Genomic DNA, 20737 nt, shown 5'->3' with positions numbered 1-20737 from the left:
TACCTTAGGAAAGTAGGCTTAGCTTAATACTAACAAACAATGCAAAACTGCATTGACATTTTAGCGTTAGCATTGATTTGAAAAAAAATAATAATGAAGTGATCACAGGCCTGTAAAATCATCCACAACAAATTCTGAACTTCCATTTTCACACCAGTGTTATTAAGAAGGAAAAATTATGGCCAAATGAGTTTATGTAAATATAGCCTGACTTTACATAGCTCAAGACATTTTGTGCCTTATTAAGATAACCCTTATTTGCCCTGCAATGCGTCAATTTGCAAATTGAGGCAATGCAATGCATCCTTGACATTCTGTGGTATTTGCCTTCCTTGAGTTTGATTGGACGCTTTGCAAAAAATTTCTTGGACTGACTTAAAGATGCATTTACTATAATTTTCTTATTGATTTTAAAGAGATTAGAGATCACTCTTTGAATTGCTTTGCTCCACATTGAGGCAATGCCATCCTTGTCATAAATAGGCATACATACATTTACAATGTGGTAAATGAACATTTGTTTAATTTTAAAGAGATGGACAAATGTATTTTAAGAATATTCTGAAGGCCGCGTTGAGGCAATGCTGCTGTATTAGTCATAGCATCACAACAACCTTAATTATTACAGCTGGGGAAAATTAAGTTGATGATGAATCCATCAGAACCCATCAACGGCAACAAAGTAGTGAACTCCAATTTGCTTCTTGACGTAATTAAGCGAAATGGATTGACACCATCTTCTGGTTCATTTTTTTCCCTGAACAGTATGTTTTGCAAAAGAAGAATTCCAGAACGCTTTTAAAATCATTGTGCTTTATTTTATCTCAATCAAAATGCCCACAAGTCATCATGTTCTTGGAGAGTAGCATAAAACCCAAAAACTAAAACCATACATTGTAAACATTCACATTACTCTTATTTTTATTATTATTAACATTATTTTAAAAATGTCTTCTTTTTTCTCTCAGTAAATGCAGCGCGAAAATTAACATATTTCATACATCGTAAACAGAAGAAGAAAACTATAAATTAGGTGTCGCGCCAAAACCGCAGTTTCGACGTCGATCGGCCAGCTGTGCCCCCCCCCCCCACACATCCTGTTGGGTAATCGTCACCCCAAAAATCGGAAACTCATCAAGTTGCGGGGGACGCGTTGTTCCGGTCAGCTGGCTGTTGTACTTGGGTCCAAAAAAAAAGCACCTTTATGGCGAGAGTTTGCCCGTGAGAAAGATGTCGTCCAAACGGAATGTCAAGGCACTTCCCCTCCCTCCCCCCATGTGAGGAGCTTGTCTTTTTTGAGTGACGCTGTCTTGAGGCAACAAAAGTGAAAAGGGAAAACAAGGATTGGACGCTTGGCAACTCCAATCGTAGTGACACCAAAGTGACCTTTTCAGATTAATTTAGGGCTGCCATCTGATTGTGTAGCCAGTGCAATCTAAAAGATCATGCAAAAAGATGGGTCAGTCCCTTTTTATATAATTTCTTCCTGTTTCTCAGGGGGGCTATTCAGACTATTTTATAAAAAAAATTAATAAAAAGCATGTTTGTCAACATTTTGTGAATTAATGAGAGAAAAACATTTTCTTTATATTTACAGTTGTTTTTTTCCCCAATATGTGGCATTGCAAGAGTGTAAAGTTACTTATAATAATTGATATTTAAGGAAGTTACATTGCCACTGACATAATACATTACACGTTTTGTTATTTAAAAAACAAACAAACATGAAAAGCAGCTTCTTCCTGTTTCGGACAAAAATAAACATGTAGGTGTCAACCTATAATTCCAACATTTTATTCTTGCTGTACAACCAAATGTGTTCCTCCACAGTTTGGAATTATTATTTATTTCCCCCAAAACAACAAAAACATTTCTGGGGGAGATTGAGTAGTCCCTCTTTTATCCCGGGCCGTTACGTTCCAGGCCAAAAGATGAAATCCTCAAAGTAGCAAAGCATTTATTTTTTGTATTTAATCATTTATTTATTTTAAAGCTTTATGCATAATACCAAATCACTATACATGTGAGGTGCAGGTGTATTTTTGTCCAGTTGGAGTTACTATTCTCAAGTTGGACAGTACTGTGCGCGTGTGACTTTTAAAAGGCGTGACCTGGCCCGTTGAGTGACTCGTTTATTTGTTACCTTAGTAGCAACTGTAGGCTATATTAAATTGTCTAACAATGTTTACTTAACCGGAGACATGCAGCTGTGTAACTCAACTCAATTGTGCTTAGCAGCGGGCATGTTGCACTTTAGCTTCTTTTATTCGTGTAAGATGATGCCAACAATAGTCTGGACATTCTGTTTTACGCACTCTTTCCACCTGTCTCCTGCATATTGCTCTGCAGTAACAGTCCGTTTGGAAAAATAATCGCTGTATAAACCTGCCATATAGCACAAAAAATTGGTGATATAAAGTTACGTTAGATATAATTCGATGCGATTATCGACTTCATGTTTTTTGCTCAGAGTAATTAGGATGCTAGCATCTGACTAGAAATGTTTGCTTTTGTGGGCGTATTTTAAGTTCAAACAGTTCAAAACCCTCGACTCCATGGAAAACATTTATTATTTTTTAATTCATTCAATGTCAAATTATCTCTTTATTTTAAAATTGTGAGTTTTTTGTCTTTATTTCATTTTCTAGCACTGACATACATAGTCCTAGTTGAGAGTGATTTAGCAAATGAGATCAAATGCTTTTTGATATTGCTCATAAATAAGGTACATATAATTATTAAAATATTTTACATTACTTTCTCAACTTAATCTCAGTTGTAATAAATGTTTGTATTCCGAAAACCACTTTAAAAAGACTTTGGGGGAGTAAAAACAGTGTGTGGGGGGGGGGGACATCACAATTATTAATGTCACACAAAAGGAGTTGCCAAGTCACACAAACCCGAGAGTTAGGTTAAATTGTTTAAAAGATACAAATAAAAAGCAAGATGAAACCAAGGTCAAAGGCTGCTGCACCCCCCTCACAAAGCTGCCTGCAAGGTCGAGCTAACATGTAGCCATTGCCTTTGAACTTTGATTCTCGTCACGCAGTTAAATATCTCCACGGAAAATACCCACAATTCCATTTGTACTATTTACAAACTCATAAATATATATATACTGTATATATGTAGTCTAAAGTGGGAATCATTTACCTTTCCCTTGAGAAAAAAACAGTTAAAAAAAAAAGTCAACTAAAATAGATTATTTCTATGAAAAGAAAGAGTAAAAGTAAGAATAAGTTCCTTTGGAGTGTTGTGTTGCTATGTTGGAGTGTTAGCAGTACTTGTGATGTGAAGCCCTCGCGAGTTGCTGAGACCTGAGTGTCTGCTGCTGAGAATTCCCCGAGTGTTGCGGCAGCCCGCTTGGTCGGCGTAAATCCTGCACTGCACACAAGAGAAGGGGGAAAATACAAAAACAAAACAAAACAAAACAAAAAAGAGAGCGGATAGCAGATCACAGGTCTTGTTTTTCTTTTTAAGATTCGGGCGACTGTTCGGACAGAGCGTTGAGCAGGTTTTTGTAGTCCTGGGAGTTCATGTAGCGGGGGTAGGAGTCTCTTTGCATGAGCGTGTAGATCTGCAGCTGGGCATCATCGAAGGTGTGCAACGTGGGCTCCTGCATGTTTCGGTTGATGGATTCGCGCACCCGGGAGTCCAGACTCACCTGAGCGGGTCAAAAACAAACAATCGTTAAGGGTTTTTCTTAGCTATGACACATGCGCTCACACATACAATAGAACAGTGCGACGAGACTGCTACGATATAAAAATACGATGAGGTTGATGCCGTAATGGATACAGTGCATTAGAACAATGCAATTAGATGGATACGATAAGATAATTACGATGCAACAGAGTATATGGTCAGGGCCGGACTGGGACTCATTCTTAGCCCTGGAGTTTCATGGTTCAGTTTACAGTGTTTTAATGAAGATATATCATTTATATGTATCAATCTACAAGAGCTTAACATTCCGGCCAACGTCAATAGTCATGTTGTAAATAAGGCTGTCAGTTTAACGCGTTCATCTAGATAAATTAATTACGTGCGAATTAGTGCGTTAAAAAAAATAACGCAATTGATCGTGAGTGATAAGTAGATGTGCAAACATTTTGAATTTTGGCCCATTGAGGGACCCGTAGCCGTAGGCTTTAGTGGCGCGCCACTAGAAAAGTAACAACAGCAAACATGGCCGCGAGTGCAGCACAGGAGAGCGAGGCAAACTTACTTGGACCTAGATCTCCCATGGGCTGTCATTTTGACAGTTCTATTTGATTTCAATGTGTGCATCCTTCACGTCGTCGGGACCTGCGGGGTTGCGCTGCTGGACTTCCGTATTTTGTGCCGCTGGGCAACTGCCATTCAGCACGGAGGTTTGGCATTGGATACAAGCTAGATCACCATAGCGAGTAAAAAAAACGATACTACAGAGGAGACTTGACAGCTACGTTCTGAGATGAAGCTGACAAGGGAGTCTGACGAATCACGATGAGGGGTCGCTGGATCGCTCGGGAGTTCCAGACAGCAAGGACCCGCGTATTGCTCCACTGGAGCTACATGCTATATGTGATGGAGTCGTGACGTTTTTGGCAGTACAAGCCTGATAATCGAAATCAATAAAGCTGCGCCACCCGTCTGCCTCACAAAAGCAAGAGAGGGGATTTATTAGCTACTCAAAACAGCGAGTAATAACCATATTAGGCTCAAAATGACGGCGCTGGGAGATCTAGTGGCGGTAGGGCAGAGGAGCAGTTTCAGTGAAAGGTTGATCTCACTGAACTGCATGTCCGAAAGATGCCGCAGGTCTTTCCTTCCCTGGGCCATAAGACTGTATAACATGACAGGAAAAGAGGGGAAATTAGCGCAGTCTTTTGGGTTATCTATGCACTGTATTTTACCCATGTATTGTTTTTGTTTTTTTTTGTGTAAAATTGTGTTCTGACAACGTGCCTGATGTCAAATAAACTGAGCACTAAACTAATGCTTGCATAAATGTAGCAATAATTAGGAATTACAACTGGAGGAAAATATTATCATCACGGTCTGTAGTCACACGGCCAGCTAGCAGTTTTGGGACAGAGCCAGAAGAGAATAGTCTTGAGGATGCGAGGAAGTTAGCATACCTGGTAAGTTTAAATGTACTTCTTTACCGCGGGGGGGGGGGGGGGTGTCTTGCCCGTAGTCCCCGGGAAGAAGTAGAAGCGAAATGGCCGTCCATCAGTGTTTCCGTCATGCGTCAGTAAAACAAGCGTCCGTCATTGACGGACTGAGAAGGGCCGTTGGTTATTGATGATTGCATTGATAGATGAAAACCCACTTTAAACATCTGTCATTTCTTCACCGAAGTTTCCCGTCATTCAATAATCAACAAAATGAGCGTCCATCATTAACGTTGTCAATATTGACGGATATGGTAAGAGATCTAAGGTTGGTGTCCTGCTAATAGCTATGTTGATGCAAGGGACAATATGGAAACATATTCAGTAGAAACCATCGCTTTGAAAGATAGATAGATAGATACGGTAAGAGATCATAGTTAGATGTTTCGTGGTGCTAATAGCTACCAGGTCAATAACCCGTTATGTTAAGAATTTGCGCTGATAGCAGGAAGGCCGATAGAGTGGGCAGATAGGCAGACCTCTTTCGGGGAGAGGATAGAGATGTAGTCCTCGTAGATGACGCGTGCCTTCTCCTCCACAGAGCCCTTGTTGCTCTCCTTGGCAAACTCCTGGCAGGCCAGCCAGAAGAGCATGTTCTCCTCGCTGAATTCTGTACGCAGGAACTGGCGGAAGGAATTGCGTCCGGCCGCGCAGCTCATAAGCCTGTCGAAGGACTGGGTCCAAGAACGCACCTCTTCCAGCGTGGGCTTGGGGCTGCAACAACACAATATGACGATGCAGTCACGGACAACAAATGACGGAGAAACGTTCCACCCACCAGTCTTCACAGTCCGCGGTCCCTTCCTTGACGTCGTACGATACCTTCCGATTCCTCTCGTCTCTGTCCTCGTTCCTAAAAAAAATCAGACATGTACGTGTTATATGACAACTTAAGGCTAAATATAGTTGGCAGGAAACATTCTTTAATAAGAGGCTTTAAGCTTTTTATTGCCACTCTTAGCTGAAGGTTATTGTCAAACCTAGCATAAAACAAAGGCAATTCATGTTCATTTAAAACAACAGTGATCTTAATGCTAACATACAATGGGAAACACTATAGACACGTGGGCTAACATTTAGCATTTATGTGGTGATGTTGTTACCCTTTAAGCAACAGATAGCAATACTTATAAGTATAATTTGTTTATCCTCTGGAGAGAATGACTAATATTTCTGTGGCTTACTGAGAAGCTGAGAGAAGGGCAGAGCGTCCACAACAGTATTGTGTATGCCTGTCTATATGTATATATATATAGAATTCGTTGAATTGTGTATTTTTATCTTCTAATTGTATTTATTTATTTTTGAGGGATTTCGAAACAAAAAATAAAAGTCTTAGAAGTTGGCATGATCATCCTTTTACAAAAAAACAGAAATAAGCGCCTTGTTGAAGGTGTTTTTGTTGTTGATTATTAGTTTTTACGGCATAGGCAATGATTTTACTGTACATTGAGCGTATGTACTGTAAATAATAATGTGATGCCACCAATATGTGGTTAGTTACATAAACCAGTGTGTACTTGTGTAGACAGATTTGAAGTATGGTGGCCCAAAAGGCTCCATACTGGATCGCTAAAAGTGTGGTGGCAGTAGGAGCAGTGATCATAATTTTAAAATAAAAAGGCAAATATCAGGGTTACAAAAAGCACCTTGACACATTTTTTAAGTCCCCGTGGCAGACCGCAAATGGCAATATTTGCCCCCTTTTTTCAACACACATCGTGATGCACAATGCCACAAACAAACTAGACGTGTTTCCTCGCTGCCAAAAATAATCCAGAATTACAGTGGCCCTAAAGGGGTCCAAAAGGCTCAATACCTGACTGGTGCATGAGTGGTAGTAGTGGAGTGGTTCTGATTTTAACATAAATTGTTTTGGAATTGATGAAATCAGCATTTCAAGTCTGTTCGTCAATGTGCTAGCTCGCCATGTGATGCGGACCACAGATTTGTTTGTTTGTTTGTTTGTTTAATTGTTGTTTTTACATTATGCTTTATATATTATAAATTGGCTGAGTACTTGTTAAAACTTGCACTGCTAAATTAGCTGGACGTACGGTGGCCCTGAGGGGTTAAAGAGTTAAAAATTGGACTTCTAAAATAGTGGTAGAAATGTCATACAGTACATTTAACAAGCACAAAGTGCTTTGGTGTTGCAAGGAAATTTTTATTTATCCATCCATCCATTTACTACCGCTTATCCGGGGTCAGGTCGCGGGGGCAGCAGCTCTAGGAGGGAAACCCAGACTTCTCAACCAGCTCCTCCGGCGGGATCCCAAGGCCAGCCAAGTGACAATCTCTCCAGCGTGTCCTGGGTCGTCCCCGGGGCCTCCCGCTGGAGGGACATGCCCGTAACACCTCTCTAGGGAGGCGTCCAGGAGGCATCCAAACCAGATGCCCGAGCCACCTCAACTGGCTCCTCTCAACGTGGATGAGCAGCGGTTCTACTTTGAGTCCCTCCCGGATGACCGGGCTTCTTACCCTATCTCTAAGGGAGAGCCTGGACACCCTGTAGACGAAACTCATTTTGTCCGCTTGTATCCGGGGATCTTGTTCTTTTGGTCACGACCCACAGTCTGTGACCATAGGTGAGGGTAGGAACGTAGATCGACCGATAAATCGAGAGCTTTTCATCCGGAGAGGCCACGCCACCCTTTTCCGACTGAGGACCATGGTCTCGGATTTGGAGGTGCTGATCTTCATCCCAACCGCTTCACCCACAGCTGCAAACCGTTCCAGTAAGAGTTGGCGATCACGGCCTGATGAAGCCAACAGCACCACATCATCTGCAAAAAGCAGAGATGCAATACGGAGGCCACCAAACAGGAACCCCTCAACGCCTTGGCTGAGCCTAGAAATTCTGTCCTTAAAAGTTATGAACAGAATTGGGAGTCCAACCCTCACTGAGAGCGAATCCATTTTACTGCCAGTAATGTGGACCAAACTCTGACACCGGTCGTAGAGGGACCGAACAGCCTGTATCAGAGGGCTCGGTACCCCGTACTCCCGAAGCACCCCCCACAGTCCCCGAGGGACACGGTCGAACGCCTTCTCCATATCCACAAAACACACATTGACTGGTTGGGCGAACTCCCATGCACCCTCGAGGACCCTGCCGAGGGTGTAGAGCTGGTCCACTGTTCCACGACTGGGACGAAAACCACAATGCTCCTCCTGAATACGAGATTTTACTTCCCGACGAACCCTCCTCTCCAGCACCCATGAATAGATCTTTTCCTCCTCTCTTCTTAAAAAAGGGGGACCACCACCCCGGTCTGCCAATCCAGAGGCACTGTCCCCGATGTCCATGTGATGTTGTAGAGGCATGCCAACCACGACAACCCCACAACATCCGGAGCCTTTAGGAACTCCGGGTGGTTCTTATCCACCCCCGGGGCCCTGCCACGGAGCTTTCCAACCACCTCAGTAACTTTGACCCCAGAGATAGGCGAGCCCGCCTCAGAGTCCCCAGACCATCAAAGGAAGACGTGTCTGTAGAATTGAGGAAGTCTTCTGTCTTCTGCCCACCGACTCACGACGTCCCGAGTCAAGGTCAGCAGCACCCCATCTCCACTATACACAGTGTTAATGGTGCACCGCTTTCCTATCCTTCGTCCGGAAGTCGTTTTCCATGGCCTCACCGAACTCCTCCCATGTCAGAGTTTTGCCTCAGCAACCGCCGAAGCTGCATTTCGCTTAGCAGCCAGTACCTGTCAGCTGCCTCCGGAGTCCAATAGGCCAAAAAGGCCCGCCCAATAGGACTCCTACTTCAGCTTGACGGCTTCCCTTACCGCTGGTGTCCACCAGCAGGTTTTAGGATTGCCGCCACGACAGACACCAACCACCTTACGGCCGCAGCTCCGATCGGCCGCCTCAACAATGGAGGCGCGGAACATGGCCCACTCTGACTCAATGTCCCACGCCTTCCTCGGAACAAGAGAGAAGTTCTGCCGGAGGTGGGCATTGAAACTTTTTCTGGCAGGGGATTCCACCAGACGTTCCCAGCAGACCCTCACAATACGTTTGGGGCTCACAGTCATTGCCCACATGAGCGTTGAAGTCTCCCAGCAGAACGAGGGAGTCCCCAGAGGGAGCTCTCTCCTGCACACCTTCCAAGGACTCCAAAAATGGTCAGAACCCGTCCCCCCATCCGAAGGCGGAGGGAGGTTACCCTCCCATCCACTGGAGTAAACCCCAACATACAGGCACCAAGCCGGGGGGAAATAAATATGCCCACACCTGCTCTGCGCCTCTCACCGTGGGCAACTCCAGAGTGGAAGAGAGTCCAACCACTCTCGAGAGGATTTGTACCAGAGCCCACGCCGTGTGTGGAGAAGAGTCTGACTATATCTAGTCGGAATTTCTCTGCCTCACACACCAGCTCGGGCTCTTTCCTCGCCAGAGAGGTGACATTCTATGTCCCAAGAGCTAGCTTCTGTAGCCGGGGATCGGAACACCAAAGTTCCCGCCTTTGGCCGCCACCCAGCTCGCTATGCACCCGACCCCTTTGGCCCCTCCTACAGGTGGTGAGTCCATAGGAAGGGGGACCCACGTGGCCTTTTCGGGCTATGCCCGGCCGGGCCCCATGGGTGAAGGCCCAGCCACCAGACGCTCGCCTTCAAGCCCCGCATGTGTGTCATGCTGCTAGCTAGCTAAGAAATTTGTACTTATGTCTTACTATAAGTTCTAAGTCCATAAGTGCAAAATCATGTACAATGGTAACTGCACTTGTTAAACATGGCCACCCTAGACTCCAGTGATCTGAATATATGAATAGATAGCCGATGGGGAAAGACTTTTGAAGCCGCGAGGCCGCCATATTGCTCCTCTCAAGAAACGCTTCTCTGCATACAATCCTATACATTTACAGTATCGAAATTGGAGAGCATTTGAGACTGTAGTTAGTAGAAACAGCATGATTTATGATGTTTTAGATTTGTTAAACATAAACAAGAGGTTTTCAGACATTTTACAACTTGCCTTAAATACATGTATAAATTATATGCTTAAAGAATTATAACTGTAATTCAATAAAAGATGCCTCTGCCAAATCTAATATTGGGGTCTAAGGAACTAAGCGATAAGGGGTCTTCAAAGCAGCACATACCGTCCACTTGTTATTTTATTTTATTTTAGCTGTATTTGTCTAATCTGTACGTATACCGTATAGTTTATACAGTGGTCTGCTCGCTAGATGGGAGGAGTTAGATGGCTGCCCTGTTGCTTCAACGGCGTGTATCGGCTATCCAGTCATATATTAGATTAGTGCTAGACAAGCACAAAAACGGTGGCCCCAGCGGGTCAAAAAGGCAAACTGCCCTAAACATGCTATGTAATGCTTTTTACGATTGCCGTTGGTGTGAGAGGCTGCAGGTGCCTACCAGGAGCAGCTACAGCAGCAGCACCAACAGAAGCAACAGGCGTTGGACCCCCGCGGGTTGGCGTGGCCCGGCTGGCCTTGGTGGGCCGGTGCAGTCCCCCCCGCTGCCGACTCCTGCTGCACCGACATCTGCCTCTTTCGCATCTCCATCGGCTCTGATCCCATGGGCTGCGGGAGTGGGGGCAAGAATAGTAGCACACTTTGTAGTAAGCGCAATTATTGACTGGTTTATTTTTTACTTTTGGCTCACGTTACAAATGACTGGAGGATAGAAAAGAGAAGAAGCTCAAGAACTTTTCACTTGCTCTCAGAAAAACTGGGAAAAATTGTGTATATAAGATACAAGCAACAGTTGATAATTGTATGTATGTTTATTTATAAAAGAATTTTCAATAAATCCTGAACAGAAAAAAAAAATGATACAAAAACATACAAGAAATCTAAATATTTGTAATTGTAATGTAATAATTTATACATTTGCACATTTTAGTCATATATGTGACTGGCTCTGGCAAAAGGGTCTTCATGTGTCAACAATAAAAATTTAGATATTCATTTATTCAAATTCTACACTTAATTGCCTTTAAAATGATATATAATACTTGGACGTATCTAAAAAAAAAAAGAACAAAGTTACGGCAATTTTAATGTTGGAAGGTAGAAATCCCTAGTTTTGACAAAAACGGGTTTAAAGTTTTGGTCCGTGCTTCTTTCAAATGTCCATAGCAACCAGTATCTTAGGAAAAAGATATGAACCTGAATTTTTCAGGAACTGTTAAAATATCAGTGGGAAAGTCTATTTCAATCGCAGGTAAGGCCATCTTCCGAGATTTGAAACCTTTGAAAGTTTCAGAATTTTGACCTCACAACAGATGAAATCATGCAGCCTCAACTTTGAAGATCAAGTTAGGCTTACAATTCTTTTTCTGAGGCATCATCAGACAAAGTTTGGTTCTTTCATTTTTGCGCCTTGTGTGATATGTTCTTGTTTAAAATGTTTTAAAAAATGGTGTCAATTAAAACATTTATATTTATTTATACATATACGTTTATTGATATGATTGATGAACTTTTCGTGGATGTTATGTCTCAAATGCATTTGGTCACATAAAGGAAATGAAATGTTATGATGGTCCAACACATTTGTTCCCAAACACATAAGGAACACAACACTATACTTTACAGTTCTGTATTTAAAAGTCACTCCATATACGCTGTGTGCATTTTGGGGCTGGGAGACTCGCTTTGGGAGGACCATCGCAATTATTTCTCATCTTCAAGTTTCATTTTCCATAGCTCATATTTGATTTTAATTTCATCCCACTTAAAAGAGCCTAAAGGGAAAATGGTTCATATTTTGATGCATCGGGTGGCGTGTCATCTTCCAGTCTCATCATGAAAGAAATGACATTGAGAAGTGATCAAAACATTACATTATTTACTATACATTATTACATTAGCCTACAGTACATACAAGGCATTGCCACATTTCACAACCTTTAGTTACACTCATCCCGACTCGCTGTGATTCTGCTCTGTTAGGAGCTGCTGCTCGCGTGACTTTCGCTCTTGTCAGTGGACATACTTAATTGCATTCTTTTGAATTAAAAATCTAAATAGACTCATTAAAGAAAGAGATCCCGGAATTAAAAAGGATTTCTGTTTGGATTACAAACATTGGTCATCTGCTCCAAGGTAAGATGCCGTTGTTATGACACGTGTCATTAAGTTCACTTTCGTGCTGAACGGTCACATTATAGTGTATTTCGTCTTTTTGGGGTTGCTATGTCCATTTAAATCAATCATTTGGGAAGTGACGTTAAAGGCCAGGAAATAGAGTCATTTTGAGGCAGGTTTCCGAGACGCGCAGCTAGCTAAAGACGGCTAAAAACATGTTGGCTAAAGATGCACTTGTTCTAATAATTGCTTATTTTCACACATTTTTAACTTTGGAGCAACTGGGAAATGAAAATAGAGACTTCAAGGAGGCTATTTGTGGAGAAATCTTAAAATTGACATTTTTGTCCAAACAAATCTATTTGTGTCTCTATCTTAAAACTAGTTTTGCCGATATGTGGACCCTGTTGTCGGTTGTTGATTGGTTGGTCGTTTGTTGGTTGTCGGTTGTTTTTGTCATATTTACTTTATCAGTTCCCTAGAAGAAAAATAAAAACAGAAACATCACTTACATTTATCAAAATAACTATTTTACTTTTTTAAAGTTCATAAAAAAATAGTAATATCATCAAAAATAAAGTGATTCAAATCATCACTTTATTCAAAATCAATACATTTCTTGAAATATTTGTAATTGAATAATTAAATCAAAATAGACATTTAATTGAAAGTAAATAATGCAATATTGTATTTCGCGTGTATTTTCTATGTAGTTAAATACATCATATATTTTTATTAATGGATTTTTTCACAGTATAAATCCACTATGAGAAAAAAAATTGCGCAAAAATATATTTTAAAAGTGAATATGCAGTCAACAATGTTTATGTAAAAATGGTGTTGTTATCACTTACATTATTTATTTATTTATATAAAAAAAAAATTGCTGCTACCTTACAGGACTTATATATCAAGTCTGCGCTCACAAGTCAAGGCACACACAAAAAATCGACCGAAAGACGGCTCGTATCTTTAAAAAAAACTCACGACACCCGTATCTCAAAGCACCACGGTGCATAAATAGCAATACCAATATTTCTGTGTGCGTGTGTGTTGATTTTTTGTGCAGATGCATGCAGAGAAAGGCCCTAAGGTGCCAACAAAAGGTGTCATCAGCAGGTCAGACACTAACAAATCCTGTCATATCATTTATGTAACACACACACACACATATGCACGCACACACACTACCTGACACAAGTAGGGGTGGGGGTGAGTTGCTATACGGCTGGGAAAGATGGATGGATGCAGGGATGCAATTGATATTACATGATTTTGTCTTTTCTATTTTTTCTAATGTACGCGTGCGTATCTCCAAATCCGATTGAATGGTCAAGAGGAGGGGTGCTGGGGGGGAGTTAGTATCCACCGCACTGCACTCTGCCTAAATCATTGCAAGCAAATGATTCCTCTCTAAATCGCAAATCGTCGCAGAAATGGGGGGGGGGGGGTTAATACCCCCCCCCCCTTCCTTTCACACGCCTCCTCCTCTTCTTCAATCCAGCATCCTCCATTCTTTGCCCACGCGCGCACACTCACAAACACACGCGCACACACGAGACGCGCCATACTTACAATTCCACCATGTATGCACAGCGACAAGCGGTTAAAAGCAGATAATTTATAGAAAAGGACACGCTGCTCTTGATCACATCCGATGGCAAAAGCGCTTCTTCTCCCCCCCTCCTCCCCTCGCCTCATCCTCCTCCTCCCGACCGGCTGCTCCGAATCACTGCGCATGCGCACTTTCTCCCGACTCGTAGTAGCCCAGACCCCCAGTGCAGAAAGTGGACGTACAGTCATATGTAAGTCCGTGCCGTGTGTACAGTCCTAGTACGACACATTGTCCCACTCAAAGATGGCGGCACATTTGCGCTTTGCCAGATGGGTTTTGCCTACTCACCTCACTGTGAATAATATGAATTATATTTTTATGTCCAAATAAATTATACGTTCATGTTCCACTTTATGAATCTGATTGAGGAATAACAAAATACAAACATAGACAATGCATTAATATGAGTGACTCGACTCAGATTTTTTGCTTTGTCTTATGAGCACACACTTGAGATATGAGCGCTACGTGGTGGTAGTGAACTAAACTTGACTCACGTCAACAAGCAGCACTTTGGCAACTAGGAAACAATTCTTAAAAAGAAGAGGAACATATTTAGACATTCAAAATAACAGTACACACAGGCATATATTCTCTATCCTCTTCAAAGACCCAAAAGGAGCTGAGCTGTCTCTATGGTGTGGACACCCATGTATGCCTATGAGGTGTCCGTCTACCTGTTTTATACTACCCCCAGGTGGCCATGGCATGCAATGTTTCTATTTTAAATTTTTGCTTTATAATACATTATGATTTCCTTCATTATACCTCTGGAGGTGAAAAAACCCCCCAAAAAACAATTACTAATCCCACAGAGAAAAAGTGAGTCTGTGTATATAGCTTTTGCATTCATTAAAAAAAAAAAAAATCTTGCGTGTGCGTGCACACGGTGTGCTGGCCGGTGTGAGTATGCATGTAGTGTGCGTTGTGCTCAAAAACTTTTTACAGCTGAGTCGATGCAGGGACAACACTGCCCTCAAGAGGCATTTTGAAGTACAGCAAGGAACGTCTGCCATTTACATTAAGAGTTCTATATGTTTATTCATTTATTTATTTTTTACATGAAATATCATTTGCAATACCTTATCTCTTTAGAAACATTGTACACCATTTTTTTTTAAAGATTGGGATTATATATATATATATATGCCTATCCTAGCTTGTTTACTTTAGGAATCTCCTATCGGACAAATTAAAATCATATTTAAGCAAAAATAATAACAATAATAATGTGTTTAATACCCTGGATTGGCTGGCAACCAGTTTAGGGTGCCCGAAGCCGGCTAGGATAAACTCCAGCACCCCCGCGACCCTTGTGAGGATTAAGCGGTTCGAAAAATGGATGGATGGATGGATGTGTTTCATACATTTTAATGAATAAATATAAAATGTTACTTAATTATTTATTCCCTGCAGGAAAAACAACAATAGAAACTAATTACATTAGAAAGGTACTTATTAAACCAAATATTTATATAATATTAATAATAATAATAAGAAGAAGAAGTTAAAAAACAATATACATTTAAATAAATATTTTTAAATCAAATATGTATCTTAAATTTACTTCCCTTATAGGAAAAAAATATAAACATATGTTGATAAATTCATACATTCAGTATTTACAATCATATTTGAATAACAATTTAAGACATTTCATTGAATACAATAATATATTATACCGATAAAATAGTAACGGTATTTAATATGTTGTATACTTTATTAATCACCTATTCAGTACAAATAAAAATGTACATGAATACAAATACACACATTTACTTTAATGCTCCTAATAAGAAAAAGCTTCCCCCTCCCCTGCCGTTGAATATCGCCTATAGAACTGTGACGTATTGGAATAGTAGGTTAGTTTTCACTGCAGCTATTGTTTTGCTGTACATAAACACCAGATGGCACTCAACTGCTGTGTTCCCCCCCCCCCTTTTTTTTTTAACACAGAAAGGTTGAAATAATGTGTTAGATATGATGCTTGAAACACATGTGGCCATGGCGACCATATTGGCACTGCTGTAAAAACGGAAAAGTCCCTTCTGTCAAGATGCAATAGTTACATCTGGGCCCCAGAGAGGTGAACGTGTGACCTGCTCCACAACACTTCATTTAACACCTTACCCTATATACGCGTGTTACGCAACGTCGAACCACAAAGTGGCCACGTGACCATGCACTATACCCTCTGACTTGTGATTGTGTGTGTTGGGGCAGATTTGAGGTCCAAGTGTAGAATAATGAAAACCGGGGGCGTGCAATTAAAGCAGGATTGCCAGGGTTTGTGGGGGGTTTATGGAGTTATGATGACAGATTGAGAGAGCGGCATGTTTTTGGGCGGTGAAGATGGGCAGAGGCAAAAAGGTCACAGCGGTTTCAATCAGATAGAAATTTTAAGTGTAAAGAGGAGTTTGCTGCTGCGCAAGAAAGCCTAATGGAACAATAATAACTTAAACCACTCACTAGGGGTGTGCATCACAATTCGATACGTATCTCGGTACATGGGGTGCAATACGATTCAAGGATGGGTCGATTTTAAAGTGGAACAAATCAAATTCAGTTGGATTATGATTTCATTCCGTATGGTACGGCTCAATTTGAGACAGTATGACGCAACAAGTTTCTTCTTCAATAAAAAATCTTGCCGATAAAGGACGATTCCATACATATCCCGGAAAAGCTTAAAGTGGAATGATTTGATTTGGTTTGATTCAACACATCACAGCATCTTTTAAATCAACAGATTTTTTATTTAAATCGTTTTTTGTTACTCGCCTAATTCTCACCCTCGGAATACACTTGACATTTTATAGGTACAATCGTATCACGACTAACGAGAGACCTAATTTAAGATTTTTTTTCCTGATATGAGTTATTCCTGGGCCGATTGTTTTCATCATGAGTTGCAGGCAAAAATTATATCTCGATGGTGCGCTACAAACAATTTCGCAGATAGTGAACAATTCTTCAAAACAGAGGACAAGTGCTTGTTGGTGTTTACTGTTTAACTAAACATACAATGAAAATAATTGCACAATTTAGTATTTAAAGTGGTGGTCAACCTTTAAAAAATTTTGACAATTATATATGTTGCCTCACTCGTCTAAACATGACATTCTGATTAATATTTGTGGAATATGAATTATGAAGCAAAATCCAGCCGTTTTTATCCGTCTCAGGAGCGGCCATTTTGCAACTTGCTATCGATTGAAGATGACATCAATGTTGCTCAGGGTTCAGGCAACAACCAATCAGAGCTCACCTGTTTTTTGAAGCTGCGCTGTGATTGGTTGTTACCCGAGACCTGAGCAACATTGATGTAATCTTTATGTGATAGCAAGTGGCAAAATGGCCGCCACCTGAGATGGATAAAAATGGCTGGATTTTGCTGCTTAACTCATATTCCACTAACGCAATATTAAGCAGAATACCATATTTGAACTAGGGGGGGCTGCATAGAACATATTATTGTCAATATTTTTATTGGGGTTGACTTCACCTTTAACCAAACTAGAAGACTTTGCACTTCTAAAGTCTGCTAGCTTAATTCTAACACTTATTAACACGGCTATAATTCAAGCTGAATTTATAAATTGCAGATTTTGTTTTTGAAAAAACACGGCATAGTTTTTGTGTCTCTCTGTTTCATATCTAACAACAAAAATGAAAATCGGTTGAGAATTTGGGAGAATTTAGCAATCTAGTTATTTCACCACTGACTTTAAAGCTACTGAATGTAGAATATTCCATTTCGAATAGCTACTGCCACCTGCTGACGAAAAATGAAACTGCACATACCGTTCTTCACATACACACCACGCACATTACGTCACATCCGCAGACAGGGCGTGGGAAATTCTAACCCGAATCCTGTCTGAAAACTATTGACCAGAGGCTTGCAGGAGTACCCATTGTGAACAGCTAAGGTGTTAATCTACTAATTAGAAGGCATTTCAGTCATAAATTGCAGCTTTAATGTTATAACTGATCAAGTAACCCTGTCCCAAGATGGCCGCCCTGTGAAGTTCACTGTATTACTGCAGCAAATTGTAACTGAAGAAGACTTCTGCATTTCATTACCAATTTTAAGTTTAGTAAGGGTGTTATACTACCCCCGGTGGCCAAGGAGCACACATCAGAAGGAGAATCATTGAATCTAAGCATGAAATCATGATTAACAAATTGTTTACTTCTTTACACTATTTAAATATGTGATTATTACTGTATGTCTTTATAAAGTACAATATTGTAGTGTTATAAACAAATTGCAACATTTTGGGGTAAGTTTTTGGGGCGCTGCAACCAATGAATACAATTTTCATTCATTTCAATAGAGAAATACAATTTGAGATATGAGTGTTTTGAGTTAAGAGCAGTCATGAAACAAAGTTTGGTGGATTTCAGTGTACCATATTTACCACCAAAATGGCTGATACAATCCACTGTTCACACACACACACCTCTCTCTTTTAATCTTCCTAAGTCTCCAGTCAGACGTACTTTAGCCGCCGCAAATAGACGTTTGACGGGAAGGCACGGCGGCGAGCTAGACCTCCGCCAAGGCTCTGACAGCAACGGCAACTCAAGAACAAAAGGCATGACGTCGCCAAACACATCTCACCGTGCAGCGGACAACAACACTTCAGCTCTAATGATGCTATTTCGCAATGATGTAGAGGTAGTATAATGTATATTTTGCTAGGTAGCTAGATAGATTAGTTTTAGCTAGCAAGTTGAATAGTCAGGTTAGGAGCTGGAGCAGGTATATAATGTGTAGGTGGGATGGTGGGGACTGTGGGTGGATAGCTTGGTCAGTCGGTGGTAGGTGGTTGGTAGATAGTTGTTGATGGGTAGGTAAGTACGCAGGTCGGTATTTTTGGTACATGTGTATTTACTATTTAGGTAGGTAGGTGGGTAGAAGAGCAAGTAGTGGGTAGGCATGTAGAAGGTAGGTGGGTATTTACTGTAGCTACATTAGATAGATAGGTTCAGTATATTTCTCGCAACAGTTATTTTTGAAAACAGTGGACCAGGTCTACACTTCATCAGTGTTCTGGAAGGTGTATAGGAGATTGCTTCAGGGAGTCAAAAAGGAGAGTGCTCCGGAGGTATGGGTACCGGACCCCTAATATGAAATGTTCGGTCCTTGTACGACCGGTGTCAGAGTTTGGTCCGCATTGTCGGCAAGAAGTCAGATTTGTTTCCCGTGGGGGTTGGACAAGGCTGCAATTCGTCAGCGATTATGTTCATAACTTCTATGGACAGAATCTAGAATTCTAGGCGCAGACGAGTTGTTGAAGGGGTCCGGTTTAGACGCCCCAGTATTCGTCGCGATCTTCAACTTTTGTTGGAGCAGTTCGCAGCCAAGTGTGAAACGGTTGGGATGAGAATCAGCACCTCCAAATCTGAGACCAACGTTCTCAATCGAAAAAGGGTGGAGTGCCCTCTCCGAGTCAGGAATAAAAGCCTGGGGATTGGTAAATTGATGGAGCATGTGTGGCAGTGTTGGAAAATAATAACAGCCAGACATATTATTGACAATTTGGGTACACATTGAACATTTTCACTTAAACCAAAGGGCAAATGTTTGCAAAGCTAGCAAGTGTTGATTTATCATCAGGGTTCATTCAAGAAAAACAAACAAACAAACAATAAAACTGTTGGTGAACATCTGGCAAACGTTCGCCCCTCACTGCGATGCGGCCTTTAGGGGTGCACTCATGTTTGTTGCCAGTGGTTTGACATCAGTGTCTGTGTTGAGTCATTTTGAGGGGAAAGGTAATTTTTTCACTTTAACACTGACTACTTTACATTGTACAAAAGCATATTTTTTCCAGTGTCTTTTCATGAGGATAAAATAAAATACCTGGAAAAATCTGAGGCCAGTACCCACTTTTGTAATCTATAGTAGATATGTAGGTAGGTAAGTAGCTAAGTATTGGGTACAATTAGGTACAATTGTAGAAGATTGGTCGATGAGTATTGAGAGAAGTGGGTGAGAAGATAAGTATAAAGGTAGGGATTTACAGTAGGTACAGTAGATAACTGGCAGGCTGGTAGGTAGATATTGGTGGGTATTAGGTTTGGATACATTGTAGGTAGTTGGGTAGGTAGGTATGTCATTTTTATGTAGTCTGTAGGTAGGTGGGGAGGTAATGCAGGTATGTGGTCGGCAGCTATTTAGGTAGATTGATGGTGAGTGGGTATTTAAGTAGCAAGGTTGTTGTTACTAGTAGGAACTACAGGTAGCCTAGGTTGTTGATGGGTCGTGAGGAAGGCAGGTAGTTCTGTAGGCCAGTAGCATGTCATAGGTGCATACCTCAAGGCACACCATATCCTGCTCATCTTGGTCGTGTTCATTGTAGCTGACTGCACAGCCAACGCCGCGGCGGCACGCCCGGGTCAGCCTCTGCATACGCTGCCACATGAGGGCGCGGCGGCGTCGGACTGACCTCAGGGCCCAAGTGGGCCTGACCTCCCACCACTCGGCCCCTCTAGAGTGCGGCATGCTCCCACTGCGATGCCCCACCGCCTCTCGGCATCACGGGAAATCCACACTGCTCGTGGCACGTCTATGGCCGGCATGCGTCCTGCTGTGTATAGCAATGATGGAACAGAGAATGAATGATGAAGGGAAGTGTTTGGGGGGAAAAGGGAGGGCAGACTGGGATTAGGACAATGCTATGTGCTTAGGACAGATTAACGCAGGAGGAAGACTCATGGCAGGCTCACGTGACGTCACAGTACGGCTTTGTTTATCTTTCAACGAAAATAATATAATAGTGTAATAATACTCCCACTTAAAATATATCATATAATAGCCAGTATTAGTTAAATAAAAAACAACAACGACAATAAAATAAAATATAATAAAAAAAATAATGACGATTTTTGTTC

At 41.5% G+C, this 20737-nt stretch overlaps 2 protein-coding genes across 4 annotated transcripts in view; one reads left to right on the top strand and one right to left on the bottom strand.

The window, feature by feature from the left end:
- Window positions 1-793: 793 nt before the first annotated feature.
- rgs20 (regulator of G protein signaling 20) lies at window positions 794-20503 on the bottom strand. 2 transcript variants are annotated; one of them, XM_086096183.1, is made up of 5 exons: window positions 20160-20503; window positions 10544-10710; window positions 5941-6015; window positions 5642-5876; window positions 794-3667 (listed from the first exon to the last, which is right to left on the bottom strand). In XM_086096183.1, the coding sequence occupies exons 1-5, from the start codon at window positions 20346-20348 to the stop codon at window positions 3479-3481; spliced, it is 855 nt and encodes a 284-aa protein (XP_085952309.1). In that variant the 5' UTR covers window positions 20349-20503; the 3' UTR covers window positions 794-3478. The 2 variants fall into 2 exon arrangements, with proteins under 2 accessions (XP_085952309.1, XP_085952321.1); XM_086096195.1 differs by lacking the exon at window positions 20160-20503 and adding an exon at window positions 13795-13910.
- Window positions 18504-20737, top strand: part of atp6v1h (ATPase H+ transporting V1 subunit H) — a 37134-nt gene continuing 34900 nt past the window's right edge. For both annotated transcript variants that reach the window (XM_086096145.1, XM_086096137.1), the window contains exon 1: window positions 18504-18518. The gene's annotated coding sequence lies outside the window, so the exon portion shown is untranslated. The remainder of the gene's footprint in view (window positions 18519-20737) is intronic.

The sequence above is a fragment of the Leptonotus elevatus genome, chromosome 1 (genome assembly GCF_054856555.1).
Source record: "Leptonotus elevatus isolate MCC_2025b chromosome 1, RoL_Lele_1.0, whole genome shotgun sequence".
NCBI classification, from domain to species: domain Eukaryota; kingdom Metazoa; phylum Chordata; class Actinopteri; order Syngnathiformes; family Syngnathidae; genus Leptonotus; species Leptonotus elevatus.
The sequence above is the reverse complement of the archived record's forward strand: the minus strand, read 5'-3'. Positions and strand labels throughout refer to the sequence as shown.

Coding starts and splice junctions, on each gene's coding strand:
- rgs20 (XM_086096183.1), bottom strand. CDS start 20,348: ATGCCGCACTCTAGAGGGGCCGAGTGGTGGGAGGTCAGGCCCACTTGG. Junction 6,016..10,543: donor TGCTGCTGTAGCTGCTCCTG/GTAGGCACCTGC, acceptor GATTTTTTTTAG/GAACGAGGACAGAGACGAGA. Junction 5,877..5,940: donor ACCGCGGACTGTGAAGACTG/GTGGGTGGAACG, acceptor GTGTTGTTGCAG/CCCCAAGCCCACGCTGGAAG.